Raw genomic sequence first — 21,062 nt, 5'->3', positions numbered from 1 at the left:
TACCTTATTAAATAATATAGAAAAAAAATTGTTCAATTATCTTTCCCGGTCACTGAGTAATAGGTTCTTGAAGTCAAAATTTTACAAAGCCAAATTCTGCATAATGTACATTATACGTTATGTAGGCGTTTTCTTTAGGTTTTTTTTTGCATATGATATTTTTGTAATTAAGAAAACAATGAGAAAACTTTAAAAATAATCCTTAAATTTAATGGTATGTGGTCAAAAAGTATTTAATTTATTTATACAAGCGTTTTAATAAATTAGTTGTAATATTTATCTGATTTATACACTAGTATACATTTCTAGATGAAAAGATGAAATAGCCATATAAATTGTATGACGTACCCGGGTATGTTGGGTATTGATGTACGTAATTTTCCTCGGGTATAGACAAGACGGTTAAACATGTCCCAAATTTGTTGTGTGACTCGAGAATATTTTCTCAAATAAAAATTAAAACCATAAGAAATGATTCGTTTAATTTAGTTTTACTATATTTATTTAGTTAAATATCTACGACTTAATTATACATTTTTTAAACTTACCGAGCACACTCGACACCTAAGGGACGACCGTTGATATGATCTGAACAAGCGCCAATAGTAAAACTGGCAGCACTGCCGGGATTGTTAAGAGGTGGCGTATTGAGCGAGACATTGAGGCCTGGTGGCAAATTATTGGCATTTAGCGAGTGATTGGGTGACATGGAAAGTTGATTGGCAGCCGATAGGAGACCAAGACCGGCCGCGGCTGCAGCTGCCGCAGCAGCAGCAGCAATACCAGAATTGGTGGGCGAACGTTGGGGAGTTACTTGTGGCGATGGTTTGTACGTTTGATGGGCTTCTAACATTTCACAAGTCTTACAGTCGACACCCTTAAAGTCTGGGTGGTCTGGGCAGATATTAAGCATTGCGGAAGTGTTTGGTGTTGATGAAGTTGCTGGATTTATATACGCCTCGGCGTGATTTAACGTATGAGAGGTGAGTTGTTTTTGATGTTGCTGTTGTTGTTGCTGGGCAGCAACTAGTTGATGTTGAAGGAACTTACTAATTAACTTAACACTACTAGTATTTTGTTCAGAATTTAAAGCGGCCAATGAGGCATGTAAGGAACTTATTTGAGCGACTGAGGCATTTGAGGCTGTTACAGGTAATGGAAATGTATTCGCCGTTGGTTGAGACCAGCTCATGTTATCATTTTCGAGGTTTTTCTGTTGAGAATCTTCGTCAGCCGTTGCGCGGCCAGCTGTGAGACGTTGTAAATGCTGTTGCAAGAAATCACTCATTATGCTAGTATTGAGATTTGTGGACTGGTGAGGCGTTACATGAAGCGATTTTGGACTTAGATTTGATGAATGTGTTGTAGTGTTTGTGATGTCTTGTGATTGAGGTTCAATGGAATCGTTGTTGGAATTATCATTATACTTATTAATATTTACTAAACTATCAGTACTAATAGCATCTGTTGCTAAATTTCCGGTAGACGCAGATAAATCTACCCCCGCTCTCAGGGATATTAATGTAGGTGGTGGTGTTGGTATTTTTGTGAATGTTGAAGATGACGTTAATATTGTTGCTGCTGCTGCTCCTGGTGATGTTACAGTTGCTGCTGCTGAAGTGGTCGATGATAAAGATAATGTTGTTGCTAGTGAGGAGGGGTAAGTGGAGGTCGCCATAGTCGTAGTTGTAGAGATGGTAAAATGATCCGTGGCTAAATCACTAATATTATAGTTGTTAGTATTTGATTTATCTAAATTTAAGGAACCTAAAGTAGTGGTAGTGGTGGTTGTAGTGGATGCCGATTCACTGGCTTGAGATTTCAACAATGTTGGCATTGTACTGTCAAATGTACACTGCGAATTCTGTCCGTCATCGTGAGTTGACGAAACAACTTGAGGCATATCACTCATTGCTAAAGTAGTTATAGTGTTGGTAGTAGTAGTGGTGCTGTTGTTCGTACAGCAGGGAGACAGTGGCGAAGAGGAAGATGATGATGAAGAGCTAGAGCTTGAAGTTGATGACAAAGAGGAGGTGTTTGAAGCAGAAGTGGTGGCGGTGATCTCACTGGTCGAAGCAGCTCCTACAGTTTGCTGGGTATTCGTTGTGTCATTATCCAGCTGCGTTTCCATGCCACTGAATTCTTCGGTCGCTGAGTGCTCGGAAATCATCGGGGGAGCATCCACATCGACAGGTTCCAAAAACGATATTTGCGGATTTTCATCCATATTTCTTTGTATGATGGCACTCGAGTATTCACGTTGCATTAACAAGTGTTTTTCCAAGTCTTGCAAATCTAAACCGTGTTCGGTGTTTGCATGCAAACTAAATGATTTGGTTATGCCAAATGAAAGTTTACAAATAAAACACATTAAAATGGGTTTTTGTATTTTGAATAGATTATTTTCCTGTCGTAATTGTATGTTGGCATCATTTGCGCTCACGACACGAAATGTATGAATTTTAGGATTTATCGTTTGTTGAAGCTGCTTTTGCGCCTGCTCCTGACCCTCTTTACCCGATAAAGAAAAACTCTTAACCGCGGCTGATGATGATGTTGCTACTGCTGACGATGATGTTGGTGTTTTTTCCGCGCTTATATTTAAATTTATACAAGATTTTGATGATGTTTTCGTTGTTTGCAAAATTGAAGTTGAAGTTTTATCATTGGTAACAGATATAGCTGCAACTAAACGGATATTAAATTACTTTAAGGACTATTGCGTTAGAAAAATACAAATTTCGGAGGAATAGTAATTATAAAATTTTAGACAAATATTTGTGCTAAAAGTATTCAGCTAAAAGGGTGTTTTAAAGGTAATTCTGGCTTACAAAACACAGTGGGCAGAACCAACATTTTTGGAAATACATAAATAAAAAAATTTTACTCTGTGATTTGAGTATAATATTTGAGGCTAAAATAATTACAAATTATCGGTAACGGTATTTTTGCTAATTTCAGCAACAGTATTTTAGTTGTAAGGCTTTAAACTTTTTTATAAAAAAATAAAACGATATGGAAGACTTAAACACGATGTGTACAGTTTATTGCACTCAAAAATAAAAAAAAAATTAATCAGTTGTACTATGTAAAATTGCTTTGCCATATCAAATACATTTAATTACTGCAAAAGTTATTTATGAATTAAAACAAGTTAAAATAAAGGATAACAACAATATATATAAAAAACAAACATCAAATGCAACATTACTTACCACTTAAAGAATTATCGTTTAAACTCGATAATGTTGCATTTTCTGCATCGATTATATATGAGCTGCCATCGATGTTACAAACGATTTTGCCTGTAAAACTTTCAACATCAGATGTGGACATTGGTGAGCTGTCATCAGTATAAATGTTCTGAAAGAGAGAACGGCATAAATATTAATTATTGTAGCATAAAATTGTATGACAATCATTTGTTAAACTAATATTATCAGAAACAAAAAAGTATTACAGTCGCATTTTACAAGGTCATTAAAAAATTTTGTAGAGATATATATATACCGACCAGTAAAAGAGAGAAGCTCGTTAAACGATAGTAATTTAACATGTAAACTATATAAATGTTAACGGAACTTATAAATTTTATGAAATTTATAAAAGACATTCTTTCAAATAACGGTATACTCGATATTAAAAAAAAACGGCCACACTTTAGTTTAATTTGAATCTACGAATTTTACGTTCAAGAAAATTGCACTGAAATTATAATTGAAAGAAGGAAATAATTGCAGCAATCTTAAAAAAAATTCACAAAAATTGCTTTTATTTAAATTCGTCGAAATGTAATGCATTATTAAATCAAATTAAAATGTTTCATTAAGAGTTTACAGCAAACGGTTTCTACTTTAGATCTAAGTGTAACCGAGCATAAAATTTAAAATCTATTGTCATTTATTTAACATTACACTGAGAAAAATACACATGATTTATGCAATACATACATACTTCATTTATAATATATAAATACATACATACTACATTTGTAATCAGTGTTACCACTTCGGTTATTATTAACCAAAATTGGTTATTTTTATTTTGCATGTGTATATGTGAATTATTATTTAGTTTTGATTATTTTTTGCAAACAGTTGAACTAAATATTCTGATCTCTAGTAATTAACCATGTAAATATATGTACATATGTACATATTTTATGTACACATATATTTCATTAAAAAAGTATGTATAGCGATGAAATTTGACATAAAGAAGTTTTATTGAAGCCGAAATGTTTTTGCGAACGTTTATGAGATTCGACTCATATATAATTCATCTTATCCACCATAAAAAGTCCCTTCATAAAATTACTTTGAAGGTCATAATTTGCTACAAAACTCCAACATAATCAAGGAACTAAAACCTCTCTGTCAAATTTTATGAGAATCGGTCCATAACTGACCCTACGCCTAAAGGTCCCCTTTAGAAAATCACAATAAAGGGTTATTTCCTGGCGTTACCATATGGCAACGCATCGATACTACTAACTTTAAATGGGCATGAAAAAATCTGTATTATCAAGTTAGAAAATAATTACAGTTTTAAAATCAGTATAGAGTCTACTTACTAGCATGAAAGAAAAAATTAAAATTTTTTTCAAGGCTTGGTTTAGATAGGCTATTATTAATAAAGATGATTTTTAGTCTTTATTCATGTGTTGCCATATGGCAACGCTTTGTGTTTTGTTTTTAATATGTAATAAAATTTTAAATTTGCAAATTGAGGAATATTTTTAATTATTTTTAGAAATATCACACGACATCCACTTAAAAATATGTATTTTCATTTGAATGTTGTTATAACCTTAATAAACAAAAGTAAAAATCCAAATTTTATTACGAGATTCTTAAGAAGTTAGCGGCCCGTCATTGCTCTTGCGGGAAGTGGACAATTTTTTGAAAATAGCTATTAGTTATTTAAGGTGCATAGATACGAAATTAATATCAAAATAAATGACTTTCTCAAATTCAACGAAAAATTATTACCCGGTCATAGAGTGTTAACGCTCATAACTGTCTTCATATACCAGTATGCCGACTAAATTTAACATAAGCACGTATTGTAGGAACAAAAATCTAAAAAATTATCGGCATATTATTCACCCAACCATCTATGAAAGCTCCATTTCAGAAAATTTTATTTCATTAAAGTTCATATCCAAGTGTAAACATAATAATTTTGGTTACTTTTTTCTTAATCTGGTTATTTTTTGTTCGAATTTTGGTTAGACAATTTTTTTTTGTGGCAACACTGTTAATAACATATATTTGTTTAGTAAAGGGCCCTTCACACGGTCACACTTTACGTACGACAAGTCTAATGAAAAAGTAAAATGAAATTCCATCCGTATGACCACTGTTGCCAATTTAGCTATTTTCTCGTCAAATCTAGCGATTTTTAATCCCATTTTGCGGTGGAAAATATGATTCAGCTATTAGCGGGAAATCTAGCGATTTTTCTTTAGATATTAAGGCATTTTTTGTTCATTTATATTGTGATAATATTTCTTAAAAGTTGCTACGAATGACGATATTTACATATATGTATGTATATAAAAATATGCATTCAATGTAAATTATTTGAGTTTTAGCTGTGTGTATTATACTTGTTTTGAATGTTCTGAAGAACATAATTAGGAGCAAATATTTGTGCGTACAGGTAAAGTTATACGAAAAACTTTAAAAGGGGTATATTTTGTTGTACTCAATTAAAAAACGAATATTTAATTATTCTAGTCTTTTAGTAAATGAGTGATATGATAATAAAATTTACCATAATTCTAAAAATTAGTGAACATTGGAAGTGACGAAAGGATCGATCCATAAAGTCTTAAAAATTTACAACATTTCTAAGGCGTATAGGTCCGCATATCGATATTGCAGATAAACTTCCCACAAAAGGAGTGTATAATAATAATATTGGGTGCCCCGGTAGGCTAGTTGGTAGTGTGCTAGCCTGTCAGTCTGGTGGTTGTGGGTTCGATTCCCAGCAGAGATCCTGGTCTGCTACACTACAACGGTCGTATGGTTATCGTCACCCTGCTCGGTAAATTAGGTTAGAATATAATTTGTAATTGTATTGTAATGGAAAAATAAATAATACTCTTATGCCGAAAATAAAGGATCGATCCATAAAGGCCAGCATTTCGAAATTCAATTTATCTTTACAATATTTCTAAAGCAATCTGTATAGAGTCGCATATCGAAATTAGCCTCAACTTGACATTTTTCCTAACCCAAAGTGAAAATATTTAACATAAAAAAAGATTCTTTTATGTGTTTGTTATAAGATGTGTTTGTATCACTATCCCATTCCTACGTATGTATATAGATTTTAGCGATAAATCGCTGACTTTTTAGAATAATATAAAAAATCTGAAAAATTTAGCTAGTATTTTTAGCTATTTCTTTTCAGAATCATATAATAAATATTATTTTGACGATTTATCGCTAAATTTTTCAAAATGTCTTGAATTTAGCTATTTTCTAGCTATTTTTCAGTCGACTTTAGCGATATTTTTGGGAAAAAAGTTGGCAACAGTGTGTATGACAAAAAAGAGAATAAAAGTCGTATGATTTATATTTTTTGTATTTACACGATTGGTATAAAACAATAACAAAGTAAGATGGAACAGCTGTTTCACTTTTTTTGTATGTGTTTACATAAAAATACATCCCTGATCTAATGCGACTTGCTTGTTTTTTGAATCATTTCAAAAAATGAAGAGAGCCATACGACTGTCAAATTTTCCATCCGTATTTTCTCTCAATGTGTGATGGTTTCATTACATATTGCATTTAGACGATCCCATCCGTTCTCTTCTACACAAAATTTTGACAGATCATATTACTTGTGTGCTCGTGTGAAGGGGGCTTAAAACAGACATCTAACCACACGCATTTATTATCTCTTAAAAACCATTTAAAGCTAAAACTCTTTATAAATATTCTTTTGCACAGTGTATCTGGGTTGTAGTAATACAAGAGGCTTTAGTGGCGAAAGTTTATTTCCTTTCAATATCAAAATCAACCCTCTTTAATATTTCTTTATTTTGTTTTTAAAAAGAGGTGTATTTCAAGAATTTATTGTTGTTTTGTTTCGATTTGCATGTATACAAATTTCACAAGTATTTATTTGCATGTCAGCAATTACAATGATAATTGTCAATGCATGTATTTTTTCGGAAATACCTATATACTATACAAAATAATTATAAGTATGTACAAACATAAAACTACAATTATTTTATTTGTCATTAATATGGTAATAATGACACTGTATACCAGATTTAAAAAAGTTAGCTAAAGTAAAGCATTAAAATAATGCTAAAAACTAATCACACCTATTGTGAATTGGATAACACTTTTGGCTCTGGAGTCAAAGGCCGGACAACTCTTATAGGGATTTTTATTATTAAACGTAATTTCTAGTTCTAGATCTATTCTTGATATTGTAAGTCTAATAAAATAAAATACGTTATTAAATTAGTTTGATTTAAAAATATAATATATTACACTTTTGGCAACAAGTAAACCAATTATTGCACACTTAATTATATTGCGTGATGTTAGCAAGACAATATATGTACATTTAAACCAGTATGAATACCCTTTAAAACACATTGACATAGAAACATGTAGTAATAGTTATAGCGCGTTATTAACAGAAATGTATTTAATTTATTATACACACTAATAAATACAAACCTATGAGTACTAGGGTGCCTCCATTTAGTATGTTTCAATAGACGGTTCTTAAAAATGTTCATTTAAATACACCTTTTATCCCATTTCTCCAAAAAAATGTCTCACAAAGGTAACTTAAGAATAATACATCCAAATATCGCACATACATCTGCCAAAGGCACCCTAATATATGGTCAATATAATTTACAGACAATTATTTGCAGTTAGATATTGTTAAAATAAATTATACTCATATAAAATTGCCGTAAATGCAAAAAGGCGTAACTACATTTTAGATCTATCCATAAACCAAAATATATCTGCAAAACAAATGTTAATTTTTATAATATACTTTTCATCTCCCATAGTGTTTTCCGTATAAATAAAAAATCGTTCTAAACAGTTGCATTCCAAAAGCTATTAAACTATAATTCGCTATTTAACGAATTACATACATATGTAAGTACAAAGTAAAGTAAACATACATATGGGAAATTTCATATCCAGTGTACTAAGGTTAGTACTATTGGATAGTAGGTCAGACATAAATTTTCAGCTCTATCGGTCAAGAACTGCCGGACTTAGAGGGGGTCAAAGTTGGACATTTTGGTCATTTTTTCAAATGAGTGTAACTTTTCACCTATTTGTGCTAGCAGATAGCTATGTATTTCTTCATTCCTTCCAAAAAAAATTTTTTTTTTATATTTTTTTTTCAAAATGGGTTTTTTTGCTCAAAAGAAAGTTTAGACCGTTGCCTTTAAGAGCTTTGGTATTATTAATGGGGTGCGAGTGGGATATACAAATATTTTAACTCCAAGAGCTAAGTTTTTGAGTTAAAATATTAAAAAAAGACACTAAAAAAAGATCATGGCCCAATTAAAGAAAATCGAAGAAAGTTCTTAAAGCGCAAACAATCCGAGTAAAATGAGTGTTCAAATAAGTTATTTCTTTAAAGAAAAATAAAAACCCAAATACTACAAAATCTTCCATTTTGTAAAAATAGGAGAAAATTAAGTGCCAAATATTGAAAAAGTTTTATTTTTGAGTTAAAAAATAACTTTCTTGATAGATATCCCACTCGCATCCCATTATTGGACTTAAAAGTCCTTTAAGGAAATTGTATAAGCTTTCTTGTTTTTCAAAAAAGTCCCATTTTGAAAAAAAAAAAATATTGAACTTTGACCCCCTCTGACTCCGGCAGTTCTTGACCGATAGAGCTGAAAATTTGTTTCTGGCCCACTATAGTAATAACCTTGGTGCAAATTTCATCCAAATGGGAAGCCATCGATTTTTAAAGTTGGGTCACTTGACACGAAATTCCCCATATACATATTTCTGTATTTGTTGCAAATATTTTTCGTTTACTCTTCTACTGCACACAGTGGGCAGAATGGAAATTTTTTGGAAATAAATCTGGCATTTCTAAACGCCTAGTCTGATCGGGATAAATTTGACACGTAGCCAAGGAGTATTCGAGACTATAAAAATCTTTGATATCGGATGGGAAAGCAAAAAATTGCACGCGTTTAAAAATTATACAAGTCGAATGTACACTATTTTCAGCCGCATAGCATTTGTGGGATCCATTTTCATAACTTATGCTCGAATACTCCTTGGCTACGTCCGTCTAAAAATTTATTCCGATCAGACTAGCCGACTAGAAATGCCAGATTTATTTCCAAAAAATTTCCATTCTGCCCCACTGTGTAATGTTATGTTAGATTAAAATTGGCCCGTGAAGTATCCTAGATTTTTAAAGTAGACTACTATTGAAATTCATTTAACGTAAGCTCATGGAAAGCTCTCACAAAAAGTAACAGACAAAAAAGAAAATAATTATAATAGTTAAATGCATTGACAATAAAAGTACTTGTACAAACTAATAACTTTGTAATTTGAATGTGGTTTTTGATGACATTAACAATAACTATCAGAGTTTTTTATTATTTTTTTCATAAATAATTATAGACAATACCTACTCTTATTTATAATAAGAACAAATTTTAACACACAGACAAATGCATGCAGTAGATATGTATGTGTGTTCGTATGAACATATGTATATTAGGGTGGCCTCAAAATATAAGTAATTAAAATTTAGTTGATTCTAAGATACCATCTGTAAATTTTTTTCGTTCTGGCATCAATATTTGGTGAGGTAATTTTTTGAGGTTTTTGCGATTTTTTCCATATTTCTTACAAATAATGTATGGGTGTGGAAACAAAGGCAGCAATCTCCACTTTTTCATGAACTGAGTTAATGATGTCATCTGATTACATTTGTTGAATGTTTGTGATCAGTCAAAACGCCAATATCAAATTCGCTTTTAGCCAATAAATATCGCTGGTCAAAATCTGCAGATTGAAACACAGGCTATCATATTTGTCTGTGTGGATTTGGTCCAAACTTGCATGAAATATTAATATAACTGTTGTATATCGATTTGCAAAATATTTTTTTTATTTATAAGTGCTTTCAACATATAGGAGATTGCTGCCTTTTTTCTACACCCCTCATATACGGAATTTTGGTACCTTATGAAAGGCGCTTTCAATGTGATATCAAACATTAATGTGCGATTACGAAAGTATTAAATTTAAAAAAAAACCTCAGAAAAGGACCTTTTTATCCTTTGATCCAGCTCACCAAATATTAACGCCGGGACAAACATTTTGAGGATAGTATCTTAGAATCAATTAAACTATGTACATTAGGGTCGTCCCGTTTGTATGGAGGAAAAAATAAGGTGTCAATGTTCCCAACTAAAATTAAGTTGGGAATATTGACCTTATTTTCCTCTATACAAACGGGCCACCCTAATATACATATAGGTATTCCAACAAGTACGTTCCTACGAACTTTAGCATATAATCATTTTTAACCACAAATTACAACAACAACAACAACAACTAAAATTATAATAACAACATGACTGAGTAACTATCTGAATGGCTGGTTGACTTATTAGAAAAGTAGCAGCAGCAGATGGCAAAATTATAAATTAAACCTATAGAAACAATAAAAAGTTCAGAAAAAAATTTATAATTTTGAAAAGTTTTAATAACAATGTGGAACTGTGATCGGCACCAGTCAACGAAGCACATGAAACAAATAAAAATTCACATCTAAAAATGCGATTACATAATTTTCGCTTTTATAAATCAAAAATTTCCTCACAAGTAAAGACCTAGTTAAAAATAGGGAAATTATGTAGAAAGTCACTACAAACAACATATTCGAAGTACTGTATTTGTTTACATATCATAACAAATAAACATTTTTTTGTGTTAAGGGCTAATAAAAATATTTAATTAATCTCAACATTATATCTTAAGTAGCTTATAGCCTTCAACAAGCCGTGTTATTTCAATAAGACGTACAGCAAGTTATCTTTGTACCGACCTCTGACGTACAAACGTGCACATTAATTGAGTTTAAACTAATTGCTCAAGTTAAAACTGTTTTTTTATTCTATTTTTATTTGCATGTCAAGAAATGGGCACATAGTTAAAAAGTAGTTATTTTAGTTTCTTTTTTTTTTTAGATCAATTTCGTTGCAAAATGTTGAAAACTTATAAGTATAATTTTATGTGTACTGTAAAGATCTCTCAAGTATCCAGCCATTAAGATCGAGATTTTAGCAAGGATCGTGAAATTTCAAGGATTCTTCGGGTCAAATCAACCAACTTATGAGGTGATTTATTTATAGCCAGCCTATACAAAAAATTGGGACTTTATTTAATCACTGGATTTACTTTGGATTTATTTTATTTCAAAAAAAAAGCAAGTAAAAAAGTATAGTCGGGCGTGGCAGACCATATGATACCCTACACCAGTTATGTGTATATCTAAAATGTGTATTAATTTTAATAGTAAAGCATTAATGTTGAATTTTTCCTTAATTTCGATATATTTTTGATGAAAAAATGATTTTTTGATGGAGGCTATATATATATATGGGGGCTAGGACCAAATATGGACCGATCCTAACAAAATTTGATAGAGGGATTTTTTGTTGAAATTAAAGTTAAATTCATTAAAATACACGTGTTTATAAGTGAATTAACGACGTTCAAGCACTTTCAAAGGGAGACTGCAAGGGGGCTAGGGTTAAATAAGGGTCGCTCATTACGAAATTTTGCAGTATCATTTATGCTTGTACAAAACGTAGTTGTGCCTATTTTTGTAGGAACATTAGCATGTTTGGCATAATTATGAGCTCCAAATCTCAATTTAGGGGGTCCGGTTATATGGGGGCTAGGTGAAATATGAATCGATATCAATCAAAATCCTTGGTTCAAAAATATTGCGTTTACCAAATTTCATCCAATTCTCTTCAAAATTGCGACCTGTAGTTTGATTACAAAGTTTAAATGGACAGACAGACGGACGGGCATGGCTTAATGATTCTGAGCCGATTGGTATACTTAAAGGTACCATTAATTCTATGCGTTACAAACATCAGCACAAATCCAATATACCCTCCCCACTAAAGTGGTGTAGGGTATAACTATATAATTTATAATTTGTACGCAGAAAATAGAGATTTTTGCAAATTAGAACATTAAGGAGTAAAAAGGCAAAAAATGGTTAAAACAGGTTTTCTAGTACACACATTAGAGATACAAAAATAGTAGATGCAGATGAAGTGCATCGACTATTAAAAAAAAGTAGATGGGTGTACGTTTAGGGTGTAAAAAGATGACTTTGGTACCTTTTATGGCCGTTTTTAACTTTTTAACTAATAAACGGCTGGACAATTTCCATGATATTTTCACAATATCTTCCTGTATGTCTAAAAGGAATACTTTTTATTTCGAAATTTCAAGAAGGCAAAATGCTATTCCCACATACGGAATAAATAGTAAAGGTCGAGCATCTCAGAAATTGCAACTGCAAAAGTCATCAAATTTTGTATAGACAATTGTAAAATCCACATAAACATTGATGAACAGAATTTTGAGGGCTCAACCATTGCACAAACATCTTTAACATCCATGTGAACATTTGGGGTAATAATATTCGCGAAAATAAACGATATTAAAAGTAAATTAGGTATAACGATTTTTCTCAAATAGGTAAAAAAATAACAAAATAATTGTAATAATTTTGACAACAATTTTTTGTTACCGTATGAAATGAAATTAAAAATATATTACCACATCAAACTATTTTTAAATTTCGAACAAATCATTTTTTTATTGTTCTAAACTTAAACAAATTGTACATCTCGTAAATTTTAATTGATTATTATATTAGAATACAAAATATTCATGTTAACGCTTTTGTTTCTGTATATTTACAGAAACGAACGAAAAATCATAGAATAAGGGTATTAGTTTTGGTCATCATTATCTGAAAATACACTGTATAAGCTAATATAAGGTCAAAGAAAAAATAATTTATTGCAAAAATGGAGGGTCTGCAGCTAAAAGTAAATCTAATTTGGATTTATTAAATCCATAAAAATAGTTGGATTTTGGAAATTTCAATATGGCAATGCTTTATATTCATAGGATAAAACCAAAAATAGTAAAATAAACAAAAGAAATTGGTTTAGCCTCGATTAAAACCTTTTGCCTTATCCACCTAGTGTACAGTGCAGGAACTAAAATTTGGATTTAATATATTCAATTGTTTAAAAAATGCGACTATTATTTAATTTGTTGAATTACTAAAAATAATTTACAAACTACAATTAAAAAATATCATCATTGAAACGATTTGAAAATAATTAGCATATTTTTGTAATTTGTTGTTTTTTGCAAGAAATGGATTTTGTTTATTATTTTTACTCTTTTTGTGTTTTTGTTACACCTACGTAAAAAATTCCTGGCAAAAACATCACAACCAAAGAAGGGACAAAAACTTCGTTGAAAAGAAAAGCCACAAAATGTAAAGTTCTTAAGCAGCTATGTACAACCAGGGACCCTGACTTAAAACTGCTATATTTTAAATTTTGATTAGCAAATCCTAAATTAACTCTAATTCAGCCTAAGACGTACATATCGCTCATTTACTGACATAACTAAACTCTTCCTATATTTTCGGTGTGAGATTGATTTTGTACTGTAAACGTAAAAACTAAAACTCATGTTTTCACGAATATTAGATAAATAAAAATTAAATTTTGATAAGAAACATATTTACCTCTACTGTCTGAATCTGGTTTAATTTTTTAAATCCCTTGATTTTAAAAGTTATTTAAAAAATAGTAAAATGTCATTAATCATTCAAAGCCATTTTCCCGAAACTACTTTCTTAGATTATGTCAGTCTTGCAGTAAATGAGCGCAATGTATTTACTATATATATACGTATGTAGGAAGGACAATAAATAGCGTGCATGAGTCCATCAGTACAAAAAGGATCGTACATACACATATTTTGAGATAAAGTTTTTGAACTTTGGCCTTTTCAATAGAATTTGTAATTACAAATTTTAACTGATTTCTGTGTTTTAAATATAGTTGGAACGTGGCCTTTTCGAAATTAATGTGGCAATTACTGAGAACATCAAAAATATTTTTCTATAGTAGAAATCATTAAGATTGGCCATGTCTGTTCTAAAAGTCATTTGCCTAAAAATTCATTTAAAGTTACCAACAAACCAAACCAATCAACCAGTCAGCCAGCCAAATTGTGCGACAGGCAGACAGTCAAACATTCTGTTTGGCTGGCAGGCAGGCTTTTGGCTGCGTAATAATTGTTGTGTCGCTATTATGGATTTTAACACGACCTACGCGCGTTATAATTCTTTTACATTCACGTAAAAACTACAGTCATATCTTTTTGGCATTAATGGATTTTCTGTTATTGTTGGTTTTGTATGTTTGTAGCAATTGCAACAATGCAATATACATGTGTTCGAAACAAAAAATAAAAAACCGAAGAAAAAATAAATAAGACTTGGCAATATTATGATCATCAACATTATTGACTTTGAACTTAATGGGTCATTGATCTGTTTTGAATTTATATACATGCAGAGATTTCTGTTTTATACTTTAAAAAAATATTTGTTATTCTGCGTAAACATCACTCACTGTAATATGATAGTTTCAAAGTTTTCTAATAAGACTGCAGTTAAAAAATAGCATCTCGCTTAATGTTGGTTTATATATTTTGTACGTGCGACAGCTCACTTTATTTTCAATTAATGTTTATATAAATTCTTACATAAACTTTTTTTTAAATATTTTTCGTGTATGACCTTGAATTAAGAAATTATGTATAAATTTATTTTTAACAAGATAAGATAAAAAACAATATTTTTTCAGCTGTTCGATTTTAGATTTTTATAATTTGAATCAGTGAGCGATAAGCGTAGAATTGTCGATATTTTATTTAAATAGAATTTCTTTGCCTACTTGGGGGGGGGGTTGTTGAGGGGTGCGGTTTGACAGGCGGCACAAAAGAAAACGAACTAAGTATACCTGAACATATACAAAAATCGCATTGTTTTATTCCTTTTTAAGATTTTTTTGTCTCTGTTCTGTATTTTAAATTTCTTATAAAAACAAAGACACACAGCATTCGTACATAAAACTTATTAAAAACGTAAGCACGTAAGCATGCAGCTTGCAGGCGGTGTGATGTATTTGAGGTATGTATGACCATCACCAATAACAAACACGCGGCCCGCTTTGTGCTTTTTTGACTTTATCTTCAGTTTGTTTCTTTTTTCGGGGATGTTTGGTTTTTAGCGCTTTTACTGTCATACATTCCCCAAAAGAAGAATAATACAGAGAGAGAGTCCAATCAATTTTTCGGTTAATGAGTAGGTATGCTTTTGTTATTAAATATACATATATAACGAATCCTTTCATATGAATTAAATATAAAATACATACATATATAAATTTCGTACTATGTTGTGTGAATTATAAAAATGTTCGAATTAAAAGACTAAACGAATAGCTGGTATTTTTTTGTAATACCATAGAAAGAAGGAAACTGTTACAGAACAAGTTCCGTAAATGATTATTTGGAGATAAGAGTACTTCCATAATTTTAGCCAACCATTTTTTATTTGAAGGTACTGTGTCAAACATTTGCACTATATCCTAGAAATTAAAAACTACAGAAATAAAATATTTATCTATGTCATATTTTAACTAATTTTTTTTTAATGAATAATTCAGCTATGACGAATCTAAAAACCCTCCAAATTGTATAAATTATCTAATTAAAAATTTTAGATTGATGCCTTAAAAAAGCCTATGAAATACATCATCTAATTCAGAATTGCCTAAAGTCCAAGAATATATCGCTCATTTAGTCTAGGTACTACTAAGACCAGCATTGTCCAAAAATTGTCTTTTCGAGAAAAGTAGCTTTGACTGTTTAATGAAATTTTACTATTTTTAAAACAAAACAAAGGAAAATTAAACCAGATTCAGATAGCAGAGTTTAATATGTTTCTCATCTAAAATGAAATTTAATTTTTATTTATCAACTATTCGTGAAAACATGACTAAAAAACTAAAACAGTTTTGTATTTTTTTGGATTTTATTTTGTAGTAAATGAGCGTAGTGACAAACTTAGGTACATATATGTATACATATAACAAGGAAGAAAAACTTAGGTGATGCAATTTTCCACCAACTTCTTTTTTGAAATATTCAATACTAAATATCAGTAAACTCATTCTAATAACATTTTAAACAGGGATCGAAAATAATTCTTATTTTCTTCTTTCGAAAGAAAAAGTAACGCAAAAATCCCTTTATCTTATTTAGGGATTTTATACCATTATTATAAGATTTATGTAATTTAGGTTACTGTAACCAATTAACATGAGAAATATTTTTTTTTGGTTATGAATAACTGTTATTTAGCAACAAATATATACATAGAATGTGCGTCTCATATAAGATACATTTTCAATAGTGGGTCGTGATACATAAAGAATACATGTAAATCATAACTGCCTGCACGTTGAGATGCGTATTCTTGTAATAAATATTCTTCGGTTATAGATAACCAAAATGTATTTAATTTATTTTTTTTTTTTTTTTTTGTTCAATTAAATATGAACGGAATTAAAAAGCAAAGTAATTTAAATAATATTTTATTTATAAAATGAATAGACATTTGATGCAAATCTGGCTGTTTATTTATTTATTTACTTTGCCAAAGATAATTATAACACTTATTTTAAATCCATCACTATTAATTGTTAAATGATACCTTTTCGTAATTTTTCTTATAAAGTTTACGTCCCTGATTTTAAATAAAAAATTCGCCTGGACTGTCACGGACACTTTTGGAGGAAATGAGCGTATTTGTATTATCTATATGTCCTTTTTTGGACGATTTTCATATTTTCTTTAAAAATATAAGAAATTTGAACATAAATAAACAAGATGCTAAGGCGACTTTTTTCAAGCTAATTTCAATATTTTACGAAGGAGACATCTTTTAGCGTTTTCTTTCTTTTTTCTCGGTTTGATCTAATTCAACACATTGATAATATAAAAGGACAACAACAAGAAACAACCGCATGGTAGCAGCATATGTTTCCTTTTCTCTGTTGTATTTTTTTATTGATAAAAGAACAATAATTTAACCACTTTTTGTGGTGCCTTGGAAAACGCATATAACCCCTTTCTTAATACCGTGAATACTTTTTGTAGTATATACATATACATACATATGTATGTATGTATTTGTATTTATACACAAAAATGTACGTACGAACATTAGACTGGCTCCTTTAGACATCCTTTATGATGTGGATGTCATGGCAGTCGATGTTTGAAATCTATGAATTAAAAAGCATGTAAATCTTAAATAAATGGCCTTTAAACATTGCACCAAAATTCTGAAAATAGCCAATCATTTTATTAAAATCTCACAACTAATCGGATGGGATACATATTAGTCGGACCAAAGCTTTTTAAAACAAACTATTTACCAAATTTTATTTCAGTTATAAACATTGACAGCTTACTTTCTCCACATACACGGGTTAAACACCCTAATGTTTCCCTATACACATATGACTAAAAAATCACGTGCATCTACAAAATAATTTCGCTGTGTAATAGCAACTACTGGCATTATCAGCTATGACTGAATACATAAATTACTTTATTGTCTTTTGTTTCAACATCTGCCAAGGGGTTATTAATGGATTAAGTCCAGTGATTTCTTCGATTTCTTCAGTTTGCTTGAAAAAACCTCCCAATTTAGTTTTTGCTTTAATCTTCAGTGATGTTTAATAGCGACCCTAAGGAAATTGTGAGTAAATGTAATTAATTTTTCGACCAGGTGTGTACGTACACTTTGGCACGTACATGCATACATACATAGATATGTATGTGTGATTTTGCGAATTACCCTACAGTACGAAAAGTGCCAATTTGCACCTTTCACTAGTTAGTTATATTACCGCATTTCCAACTTCTTGTAAATAAAGTGGTCGATATTTTGTCTAAACGTTCACTACATTTCACCATTCTAATCAGTAGTTCACATTTGATAAATTTTCACATGAAGTTTATGAAAATAAATTCTAAATAAATTAAATGCTTTAAAAATGTCACTTTGATAGCCACATGTAGTGCTTAAAATAATTACATGGTACGTTACTGACGAAATGTAATGCTGAAAGTATCCCTTTGCATTTAATGGCGCAGAAAATACAAAAAATGTTACAAAAATTACATGCTCTTCATAACAAAAATTAGAGCTTCGAACGAACAAGAGATCAATAGCTCAGTAGTAAGAGCTTCCAACTACAAATCGATAGACACCAAGTTATTATACATAAGGTGTCAATCGGCCTCTCGCAATGACATTCCCATGTTAATTCAACAGTAAATAACATTGCTAGTGGGTTGAAAATTCACTAGTTGTAGTTCTTAGTGGCTATTGATATCGTTGTTGTCGAACTAGTTCGTCGTACTGCAGGGAAAGTACAAACATTGTAAATCAATCACTAGCAAAAGTAATCTGTTAAGAAGTAAGCAATGTTTTTTTTCTTCATGTTGTTGTTGCTTATATTTTTCTTGTTTGATTCTTTTGTTTTTGTGTTATTTTGCCGGATTTTGTCTTTCTTTTCAGTTCAATTCAGTTCAGCTCGGTATTTTTTAACTCTTATGGGTGCTGGTGCATGTGGCTCATAATAATAGCTGCTTCATGTTGTACGAGTAACGTATGTATGAAAGTTCCACGCTGTTGCTACCTTCAAAACCTTTTTCGCAGAATTCTTTTGTTGAGTATTTTTGTTTTGCTTTTTTTATTTTAATTTACTTCGATTGTTTTATTTTTCATATATTTTTCTGCGTTTATCACTTTTTTCGGCATTGTCTATTGTTATTGAATAAAACAGAGATTGTAGTTACTGATCGCAAAGGATGTACAGAATTTATTCTGCAGCGTTGAAAACAATTTAATGATTTGTATGTTTGTTTTTATATAACGCTCATTTACTACAAGACTGGCATAATTCAAAATTCGGGTTTCTCGTAATAAAGACTTTCATATAATTTTATATATTTAAAAAATCGCAGTAAAAAATTTTATTAGTTATTTCATACATTATTTGGTAATCAGTTGACATATGATTTTGAGACCATTTTGTAGATTGATTTATACTTTTATTGAGAAGCCATTACAAATAGCACAATAAAATGAATTGTAAATGAAGCATTTCAACTGTACAGCAGGGTTTAAATGTGGGAAAATCGGGAAAGCATATTTGAAACGAGTTATGCACATTTTGGAAATCGTCACTCAAACATAAGTAATTATTCACACAAAATGTGACTTGCATGCTTATTGGGTAAGTGAAGTGTTTGCTGAGTTTATATTATTTTCTGCGTAAGACAGATTTTTTTAAACGTAAAAACTTAAATTCGTGTTTTATTTTAAAACTAAATATTAAGTTTATATTCAAATGAGAAACATATTATGCGATTTAAAACAGTTGTAAAGTTTTTAAGAAATAGTACAATCGTATATATACACAAATAAAAATATGAATAAATATAAATTGTATTATCCAGAGAGGGTGCCGGTATTTAGGATTGCCTTTCCGATCATGACACCCTTTTTTTTCTTAAATGGGACCAAGTTTTTAAAACGAATAGTGCAGCATTTATATATTTCATCCTAATTGCAATGCTAACATTGAAAACAAAAAAACAGTACAAAAGGGTCATTAATTATTTATGAATGTGTAATTTTAAATTTAGGGGATTCAGGCGGTAGTCATAAAGTCATATATCATAAAATAACAACATATGGCTGCTGTGCGTATCCCTAAGTTAGTGTCCTATTACAAATTTGAGTCAGCTGATAAAAGAACAATACGATTATAAAAAAATGTTAATGTTGTGTCGGTAGCAGCACCAATCTTATCCCAAATTATAGAGTATATCAGTTTTTTAACCAATATTCTCTTCCCCTATAGTTTGGGTTTAAACTACAGCCACCACGATCACCCCGAAAGGACATCAGCAATAACCGGTACAATAAAAGACCAATAAACCTTGTCAAATAATTAAAATTTAAACATTTTTTACATTATTTTTATTTAAAAAAATTGTTCCTAGTATTTAAAAAGCCAATAATTCTAAAAAAATACTTTGTAGCTGAATTTTTCCACCTCCGTAGTTAAAGGTTAAATAAAAAATTATACAATACATATGTATGTATGTCTGTAGTTTGCTATTTAAATGTGGTGTGGGATACACAAAATTGGCCGAATTTCTAATAACTAACAGTGTAGTTTGAATTTTATAAACTCGAAAATCGAATTTTCTCCTTGGAAATAGAAGCGAGGCATGGTTCAACAACTTATTTGAACTAAAATTATATCAAATCTTTAACAATAAAAGTCGTGAGTTGACAAAAATGTCGATTTTCAGCACAAACACTAGCAAAGGAGCGCAAAACAGACCCAATGAAGACATAGGGCCAACATCTCAACCTCTGGTTATCAAAAACAAAATCATTTAAATCGGTCCAGAATTTTGGCTTTAATTAATTTTGGCAAATAAATTTAACATTTCTAATAGTGCAATGTTACTAAAAAATTTACTAAAAACAATAAGAATCCTGTTTTCCTATCGGAAACTATAATGTGCTACGTTATTCAGTATATTATTCCTTTAAGTCCAACTTACCAGAAAATGTGATTATATTAATGGAGCTTTTCCGCATGCATTTTTGCATTTAGTAACTGCAAGAACAAGAAAAAATTAATATCAATTACAAAGCTTTAAAAGTTGTAGTTTTACTAATGATGAAATCGAAGGTCCAAAGTTTAATAAAAATGTTTTATTTGTAAAAATAAGTTAATTTTGGTCGGCCGTATAATGTGGAACCCGATTCAACCCAATTAGTTTGAAATACAAAAG

At 30.4% G+C, this 21,062-nt stretch overlaps 1 protein-coding gene across 5 annotated transcripts in view; it reads right to left on the bottom strand.

Annotated features, from left to right (window-relative positions):
* Positions 1–21,062, bottom strand: part of LOC119604451 (zinc finger protein 2) — a 123,973-nt gene that overhangs the window by 50,111 nt on the left and 52,800 nt on the right. For 4 of the 5 annotated variants that reach the window (XM_037957070.1, XM_037957073.1, XM_037957074.1 and 1 more), the window contains 3 exons: positions 20,829–20,884; positions 3,216–3,363; positions 549–2,688 (listed from right to left, as the gene is read on the bottom strand). In XM_037957070.1, coding sequence (XP_037812998.1) covers positions 549–2,688; positions 3,216–3,336 — 2,261 coding nt within the window. In that variant the 5' untranslated portion in view covers positions 3,337–3,363; positions 20,829–20,884. The remainder of the gene's footprint in view (positions 1–548; positions 2,689–3,215; positions 3,364–20,828; positions 20,885–21,062) is intronic. The other variant, XM_037957072.1, reaches the window with a different exon arrangement.

The sequence above is a fragment of the Lucilia sericata genome, unplaced genomic scaffold (genome assembly GCF_015586225.1).
Source record: "Lucilia sericata isolate MDLA Ls3-8-SP2 unplaced genomic scaffold, ASM1558622v1 Contig000395F_arrow, whole genome shotgun sequence".
Classification (NCBI taxonomy): domain Eukaryota; kingdom Metazoa; phylum Arthropoda; class Insecta; order Diptera; family Calliphoridae; genus Lucilia; species Lucilia sericata.
This window is presented reverse-complemented; position numbering and strand designations above follow the sequence as displayed.